Genomic DNA, 9,261 nt, shown 5'->3' on the forward strand with positions numbered 1-9,261 from the left:
TTGTGATCAATGAGTCAGTTGTCCCTGTGAAATTGAAGTCTTCACCCAAAGATCGAAGTTGTCTTACCACTGTTTGCTGTCTAAGGTTATATCATTTATACTAAGTACGTTATATATTGAGCATTGTCTTTTGATACTATCCTTATTTGTAGCTATATGTGAGATTTGATTTCCTGGGCTTATATTTTGTTCTTAAAACCGGGTGCTACATGTATGCACATCTTTAACATATAAAAAAATTGTATTAATAGATTTTGAGTTTGACATATCATCTAATATAATATTGACCTTTTAGCGATTGGCAGTATATATATATACCGGAAGAAAAATGAAAGTATATATTCCTACTTGCAAAGACTACTTTCAAGTACTACTGCACCCTATAAAAAGAAAATGGGGGCGTAAGATAGAATTTAAAGGCATTACATATTGTATAATTAAGTTCTTTGCCAAATCTTCCCAAAATTGCATCACAATGCACACAAGGGAACCTATTCCCCATTAATACACACCCTCTTTTTATTCATATTCTAAAACTAAATACTGATGGAAAGTTACTACTTCCTCCATTCCAAGAAGAGGCTCTGACTTTTCTAGATATACGGTCAGTTGGAAGCAAGGGAGTATTCGGTAGCAGCATAGAAGGAGCTGCTGCCACTGCCAGCGAGCATGAGCATCACGGTCAAAGCTTTTTCAGCCTTATCTGAGCACCGTGCTGAGGGTGCAGTGTTATCACGGTGTAGGGCGCGTGGGTGTAGGATGGCGAGAGCTCAAAGGAGAAGCGCTGGAGGATGGTGCATAGCGCCATCTTGGCTTCCAGCAATGCAAAGCTCTGGCCGATGCAGATCCTGGGGCCCCCTCCGAACGGAAAGAAAGCAGCCTGATGCCTGGTTGCGTTGGATATTCCGTTGGCAAACCTCTCTGGATTGAACTCACTTACGTCTTTTCCCCAAATGTCGGGATCATGGTGAATGAAGATGATGGGCAGAAGAAGGTTCACTCCTGCAGGATATTTGATTCCACCGAGCTCCATTTCCTTATAAGTTCTTCTGGTTAGAAAGGTTACCGGTGGGTATAACCTAAGGACCTCATGTAGAATCATGGTCACCTGCACATATATGACATAGGATAAAATTGTTGCTTCAGTTATACGGTATGGAAAACACTGGCTTATTTAGTTTTCCTCAAAGAATGTTCCAGTTAACACTTAGTGGCATTTCTCTCCAAAGCATCCATTTACAGCATATTCATACTCAGAAATGGATATGAGATATACTGTATTGCTGAGATTTAACCACAACTACTTTAGATTTAAACCCACAGTTCTCCACCAGAATCACATTATGAGGTTTATGTTAATTAGCTATTATTGAATTGATAAAAACAAACCATTTCTAAACTGATTTACTTAATCTTTTTTTACTTAGTCTGCATTAACTTGATAAAGGAATGGATATCACATATCCCTTTAGTAATCTGCAATTTTGGAATGTTGGAATAAAGTAGAACATGGATTTTACACTTACAGTCTTCAGGCGGCTCAAGCTATCAAAATCTGGTATGGTTCTTCCAAAGTGGCTCAACACTTCTTCTCTTGCTCGCTCTTGCCAATCTGGGTGCATGCTTAGCACAATAAGTGTCCATGTAAGCAGGACTGATGTTGTCTCCATACCTGCAAAGTAAAATAGCTTGCATTCCTCAATGACATCTTCTGTTGTCAATCCCAGGCTTGCATTTCCATTTGATTGCCTTGTATTTGACTCCAGTAATAAACCCAGCAAGTCATCGTTATTTGTTTCCCCGTTTTTAGTAGCCTTCTCTCTTTTCCCAATTATTTCACGGAGAATTTTGCAGATCTCTAGATCGATTCCTTTCATCCTTCTGTTGTTTTTGGTGGGCAAGAACCTGCATATGCTCAACAGTGTTATCACAGAAGACTTGCATTCTGCTATGCTGAATATTCTTTATAAAAATCGTTTCTTTCCATTTGACACAGCAATCAATTTTAGTACTAAAAGCGCCTACAATCCTAAAAATATTCTTTTATGACGAATTATAGTTATAAAAACAAGGAGAGGACTGAGGAGTAATCAATAAAATAAATCTTCATGTATTCAAATGCTTGGATACGCAATTGCACATGAATAAAACTTTGCTGCTGTTTAGTAGAGGAAAACGTAACAAACCAATAGCCTGGGATAAATATTGTCTGAATAGACTGAATAAGGCGTTCAGCTAGTTCTCCTTGCAGCTGGAAAATTCTCCTCCCTTCTTGATAGTTGCTACCAAACGCGGTTCTTGAGATAACATCTCCAGTAAGATTCTGGAACTCAGGCCAGACATCTATCTCAGAAGATCCTTCAGAAGGCATTGAATTCTCCCATCTAGTAATCGTTTCAATACAACAGGTTGAAAATACTGGCAGCATCCGCTGTGAATAAAACAATCACCAATAGTCTATTTAGGGAACTGCTCTCCAATATACAACACAAATGCAATGTGAAATAGTAAAAAAAATAAAATCCATTTATAGAACAATCATCTAAAAAAAATACCTTTATTTTCTCATGGTGAAAGGCAGGATTAAGAATTCTCCTGTGCTTTGCCCATTTTTCACCATCATGATTTACTACCCCATCGGCTAACAACTTCCCAATGCGGGTACTCCTTGGTTTGCCAAAGTGGCCAAACTTATTAGATAACACCTCTTTGACTAACTCCGGGTCTGGAATCATCACCCTTGGTGTTGGGCCGAACCAAGTGAACGATAGTTTCCCTGCAGTTGAGTTTCGAAAACAGGATTAGTCTAAAGAAGTGAGAAGACTAGAAGATAAACGTATTTTCTGTTTCTTTCATTCAATTTTGTTATTTAATACAATAGTCATCCTATCAAGTACACATGTGCATAAATTTCACGGTACTGCTACATAATCTTTACAGAACATCAAGTGTGCTACTTGATAGGACATAATAGAAGGGAAATCATGCAGTGCTGCATTAAGCTATCCTGTTTTCTCTGCCACGCCCATATCGTCAGTTATTCATTTTTCAGCTGCACAACCAAGGAATTTTCCACACGTTAACAAATCGCAAGGCCCAGATAATTGTACTGCTAAAGTCCAAATATGCTAAAGAACTTATTTTTCCCCATCTGATCATGTATATGTGTGCCCATTTTCAGAGTTCAGGAACAACATCCATCGTAACAATTGCAGTAAAGCAAGCCGAATCGCTATTAACGTGCGTGTTTTGATATCAGGGAAATGAAATGAAAACGGAAAGTTGTAAAATTATTTGGATAGCGGGTTGATTGGAGTACATAGAAACTATACCGTATTCCTTTATGGTGCTGTGAAGCATGGGCTGCACGCGGGGGCCGATGTCGTGGCAGCCGAGCGCCAGCGGCTTCTTGCGGGCCTCCCGGTTAACCCGGGCAGTTTCCCTCAGGTCGCCGGTGAAGAGGCGGTACCTGGTGCCCTTGAGGCCCTGGGCCCGCAGGGCCCGGTCGAGCCGCCGAGGCGTCCACCAGGCCCACTCCAACGTCCAGGCCACCAGCCACAGCAGCGCCACGGACGCCGCCGCGCCGGCCAGCGCCCACGGAGAGGTTTCCCGAAGCATCAGCAGAACGCGGGTCGCCATTTGTGGATTGGCGTGGCGCAGTGGAAGAGAAGCAGAGGACGGATACGGCTGTTGTGTGACGATGTGTGTTTGCGGCGAGTCCTGGGGTTAAATACTGTATAGACGATGTGGGGCCGACTTCTCCTTTTTGCACTTCGAGTCTCCGCGAGTATGAAACAAATTAAATCCATAGAGATCACTAGTAAACTTCCACAATTCTCTTACTTATAGGGCTACACCTAGGAGGTACGAGCAACTCTAAGAGCATTCCTATATCCTTCCTTATTCATATAAGTAGAGATTTCGGTGAAAAAAAATACGCTCCAACAACTTCTCTAATTGGATTTCCAAATATTGTTATATATACTCTCTTCTGGATTTCTCGCTAGCCGAGCGAGATTGGCTCTCTAGAGTGCACACAAGATATAAAAAAGGTATTGGAGGATTGAAATATATAGAGAGTGGTTTTTATTCAAATGGCTCTCCGAATGATATATAAACAGTGAGTTTAAGAAAGATTCTCGAAGACGCTCTAAGAGATCTAATAAATCTGAACTCTTGAATTTATGAGAGGCAAACAATTAACTAATAAAAAGAAAAAAATGAGAAATTACCCATTAGTATGTCACAGTTTTGGTTCCCATTAGATCTAATTCATTTGGCAAATTTCTTCTACGTATTTATTTGCCCACGTAGTATGCATATTTGGTTTATTTGCATTAGGTTAGCTTAAATTTTAAAAAATACAAGCATGTGTTACAACTAAATCACGTTTGATTTTTTTTACATATAAAAATGTTACAATTGAACCACCTTTATTCTTTTCTCCTTATAGAAAAAATATAAACATGTTAGAAGAAAGACATTGTAGATCATGTCCATATGTCACTTTCCATAAATAGGAAAGTTAGATCATGCATATATATTAGATCTAATAAGAATAAATTACCCTATTTATCATATAAATTTACACCTTGAATTATAAGCTAATCTAATGCGTTAATATTTTATTTATAATGTAGGGCAAGCAATATTTTTCATATTATATGCCTTTAGAAATGATTAATAATGAAAGTCTGTGAAATTATGCGATAGAACTTGCTGCAGCAAAGTCACTATTTTGTCTTGATGTTTTTATTACTCCCTCCGATCTTTTGTAGTTGACATTTGAACTATAACTAGTGCAAACTAAAAATGAATGAAGTTAGTACTTAATCGTAAAAAAAACTTGTCATTTTAAGATTCAGAATTAGGGGGTGCTTGGTTGCACGCCACCGCTTGCCACTGCCGCACCCAAGGCCACACCACATTTATTACCGCTGTTTTTTGGTTCGTTGTTCAGCTTCGGCAGCCACAGCTTTTGCAGTGTAGATTTTTGCCACAGGTGTGGCACTGAATTTTCACGTCACAGGTGTGGCGCCACCACATATACACGTGGCGAACTCTGGCTGCTGATAACCAAACACGCTCTTAGTCTCACAGAAGTGTCACCGTAATCTTTGGAGTGCCATCGAGGTCCACGTATATCAACTTAATTGCATGTTTTGCTCAATTTGCCCAATCCACATCAGCGTGGCTACTTGCATGATTCTTAGTTATAGCTGGAAGCACAATTAACTCAACCTGTTACCCATATGAGACGAACCAATCTTCTATAGGAGATATCTAATAAATAGGGATACCATGGTCATTTTAGTTTCGCACTAATCTGTCTAAATTTTTTCTAAAACGACAAGCTTTTGGAGCAGAGGGAGTATATAGTAAAGAGTAAAGAGTATATAGTTCTAGCAACACTTAACAAGGTACCCACACTCAAATGATAAATTATTAGCCAATAAGTAATAACCGCCAGGAAGTTCTCAATTCAAAAGTTAGAACATAAAACAACCATATCACCAAATAAGAGTTCACATCTAACGATTTTTTTTCTAAATTATGAATTTGTCCTCTGGTTTTTAGTCTATGCAGACATATTATCGGATATCCCATTTTAAACATCAGATAATCTGCATAGAATTTATGGATAATCCATATCCGCCAGATTTTGCTAATTACATATCATATCATGCATCCTCACACAAGCAGTGGTTCTCAATTATGCTTTTTTTCTCGGACATACATGAGAGCTGCGTATCATTGTATTAATAGAAGAAGAAAGTGACAAACATAGACCCAACCCCCCCCCCCCCCCCCCCCCCACCACCACACACACACCAGTACATGGAGACTAGATCACTGGTTAAAACAAAAAAGAGACGACCCAAAAAACTACAGTAGTCATTCAGACTGCACCTCTAGCAGTGAGCAGAGAAATCCTCTTAGCTCTTGCAAGGCTCCACCAATGGGCTTCATCCCTTGCCATTCCTAGAGCCATATTAACGTTTGGCACAATACCATTGAAAACGCAATCATTTCTATGCCGCCAAATGCTCCAGGCTCCCAAAATGACTAGATAATTCAGACTCTTCCTCACATCTCCGCTAGCAGCTAAATCAACTTTTCTCCACCATTCATCAAAGGATTGGTCAGAAGGCTGTGGAGCAAGTGAAGCGACTCCATAATGTGACAGGAGGGAGAACCAAAACTCTCGAGAATACACGGCCCACAAGAAGATGATGGGTATTTTCCTCTTGCTGGTCACAGAGAAGGCACTGTTCTGGATGAGGGAGACCCCTCCTTGCCAATCTGTCCGCTATCCAACATCTGTTGTGAGCAACAAGCCACATAAAAAATCTGCATTTGGGTGGTGCCCATGATTTTCATATTCTCTCAAAAGGTTCAAAGGAGATTGCTCCCTGAAATAGAGTATCATAAGCGCTCTTTGCCGTATATTGTCCCGAAGAAGATAACCTCCAGATATGCCTATTGGGAATATCCTCATTCAACTCCACCGAATTCAAGATGTCCCAAAGTCCAGGTACTGATTCAAGGCTGTCGTACCAATTTCACCCCATTTCTCCTCAGTGAGGGCCTCCAACACAGTACGCTTATTTAATCTCCTCTTAGGGACCATTGCAACAACAAGAGGTGCTATGTCCTGAACTCCCTTACCATCCAGCCATTTTCCTTCCAAAAATACGTATTTGATCCGCTTCCCACCTCTGTTATCACTACTACAGAGATGAGGCCAGACACCTCTTTACTTGTTTGAGCAAGATATTATAATTACATAATGACATCAATGGCTTAGTTGTCTAGATCTGCTCCTGCAGTAGAATGTTGTGCTTGGCATAATTGAGAACCACCGCTAGCTCCTCTATGACCATCATCGGAATAGAAATGAGTTTTGTCATCCTCGTTTTTTTTGTTTTGGAATGTTGTTGGCCTTGTTGCTACTGATGAAGTTATTATCTAAATCAGTTATTCCGAGGACAAAGCAGCAGCTGAAGTTGTGATTTATGTGCTACAGCCAGTAATACAATCTCTGGTGTTCACCATGGAGTTATGCATGGTATGTTGGTAATAGAGATTGATGCATATATCCAAGTCTCGAGGTTCTGGTGTGAAGATTTTGTGTGGCTGTGGTAATAGAGATTGATGCATATATCCAAGTCTCGTGGTTCTGGTGTGAAGATTTTATGTGGCTGTGGTGTTCAATGCCACCCCAGCCCGTCAACCTAAGGCAAGTAGGCAACATTGTTCGGAGAGAGATCACCAAAAGATAAGCAGCATGTTCGGCTGGCTGGGCTGGATCGTGGATTATTTATTGTTGGCTGGTTTGATGTGAGAGAAAAATACTGTTCCAGCTTATAATCCACGATCGTATACGATCGTTTACGGCCTGCCAAACGGGCTGAAGAAATAGAGGAACAGGCTAAGAAGCTCCTTCATTGTAAACTTTTTATTTTTAGGTATATTCGTGTGACTTGAAGATGTGCTATATGTGTGACTTGAATATATAAATATAATCCTCTTGCCATAAAAGCCATTAGGATGGTAGTCTGTGAATGCTTGCCAATTCACGGGGCAAAGAACCCTCAGGGACATCATGTTGTCCGCTGTCGCCATTAAAGTCGCACGCTACGATGTCCTTATGTTTTTCCACATGTCATAGTTTCTTTCAGCTACAAATATTGGTAATGCTGGGATGGAACCGGGGTTTGGTAACAACAATAGGACATACATGGGTCTGGAGTAGACCTTATCAAACATTTAATTCTGAAATAAATTCTGCTTTATCTAAAACGGTCTTATAAATTAATTTGGTGTTAGGACAACCTTAATGGATAGTTTCGTGACGTTATTTCCAAGACTGTCATGTCATATAGAATAAAATAAAACTTGGATGAAACATTCGCACTTTTAATGCAAAGTTTTATTTTATAGTTTTATCGGTATTTAATTTCATGACTTACAGAGAGATGGTAAACGTGCCGAGACGAAACTCATTTCTCCTCTCTCTCTTCTTAAATACACTGTTATATAATAAAAAATATGACAATGCAAATAAAGCTCGTATAAAACTTCCACTGACCCTGGTCTTATGGATTTTGCGTGTTTGTGGATAGTAGTCATAGATCTCAGAGTGATACGATTAATGGGAGCTGCATTTTAAATATACTAGTACGTACTTGCGTAGTTTCATAATAACGCTTCTAGAAGGACACCCTTTTCTCGTTTGGGGAAATAAAAGACAACAAGCCTCTGTTGTAAAAAAAAACCTTCATTTAGAAAATGGCATATTGTTGTTTTGCTTGATAGACAAGAAGGCATCCCAATCTCGATTCTAGATCAATGCAAATGATATATATATATATGGAGAGTATATTCAGTAGCCAACTATAAAATAAGTTATTCTATAGCCACCTCCATTTACGATAATTTTATATACTAATTTACAATAATATCAATACATATTTACGATAGTTAGTTTACTATAACACACGGGGATATTTACCATAATGTTATAGTAAACCACTTAGTAAGGAGTTACTATAATCTCATAAATTAACATAGTAATTATCGTAACTCAAAGTGGCTACAGAATAAGTTATTTTGTAGCCAGCTACAGGGCAGTAGTTATATATATATATATGTATATATATATGTGTATATATATATATGTATATATATATATATGTACATATATAATGTTTGCAACATCAATCATTCGGGCGTGGAAGACCATACCAAAGAATATCCAGGAGGATACGACCATACCAAAGAATATCCAGGAGGATACGACCGTGCGCGATGGAGGACAGCGCAAAAGGAATATACAGTCACTCTACTGTAGCCAGGACAATTATTCTCCGTCCAGCTGTCCAGGCAACAGTAAAGGATGATAATTGAAGACACCAGACGCTTCCTTAAGCACGAAGGCTCCTCAGACAAATGAGTGAAGACTTCACCTCGAAGGAACTCTAGAAGATAAGCTTGAAGGACGCTCCACAAGACTCCCTTCTTGCTATAAGAAGAGACGTCGGGCTCATTCATTGATCATCGATCGGCATTCAGCATCGGAGCGAACCACCAGACACCGAAGACACCCACTCTCATCCACCACCCACTCCACCAACTCTCCACCCACACACATACACCATGAACATATGATCTCAGAAGCACTCTGAGAATCAATCCATCATTAGTAGTAATCACCCACTACCGTTGTATCACTCCACCTTTGTAAATTAGAGAATAAAT

The 9,261-nt window shown here is 39.6% G+C and overlaps 1 protein-coding gene across 1 annotated transcript; it reads right to left on the bottom strand.

The window, feature by feature from the left end:
* Positions 1-429: 429 nt before the first annotated feature.
* On the bottom strand, positions 430-3,670 carry LOC136456264 (cytochrome P450 CYP72A616-like). Its single transcript, XM_066456066.1, has 5 exons — positions 3,333-3,670; positions 2,556-2,776; positions 2,187-2,431; positions 1,527-1,905; positions 430-1,108 (listed from the first exon to the last, which is right to left on the bottom strand). The coding sequence occupies exons 1-5, from the start codon at positions 3,637-3,639 to the stop codon at positions 683-685; spliced, it is 1,578 nt and encodes a 525-aa protein (XP_066312163.1). The 5' UTR covers positions 3,640-3,670; the 3' UTR covers positions 430-682.
* Between the last annotated feature and the right edge of the window lie 5,591 nt (positions 3,671-9,261).

The sequence above is a fragment of the Miscanthus floridulus genome, chromosome 6, assembly GCF_019320115.1.
Source record: "Miscanthus floridulus cultivar M001 chromosome 6, ASM1932011v1, whole genome shotgun sequence".
Classification (NCBI taxonomy): Eukaryota; Viridiplantae; Streptophyta; class Magnoliopsida; order Poales; family Poaceae; genus Miscanthus; species Miscanthus floridulus.

Coding starts and splice junctions, on each gene's coding strand:
- LOC136456264 (XM_066456066.1), bottom strand. CDS start 3,639: ATGGCGACCCGCGTTCTGCTGATGCTTCGGGAAACCTCTCCGTGGGCG. Junction 2,432..2,555: donor TTCACCATGAGAAAATAAAG/GTATTTTTTTTA, acceptor TTTTATTCACAG/CGGATGCTGCCAGTATTTTC. Junction 1,906..2,186: donor ATATTTATCCCAGGCTATTG/GTTTGTTACGTT, acceptor GAGCATATGCAG/GTTCTTGCCCACCAAAAACA.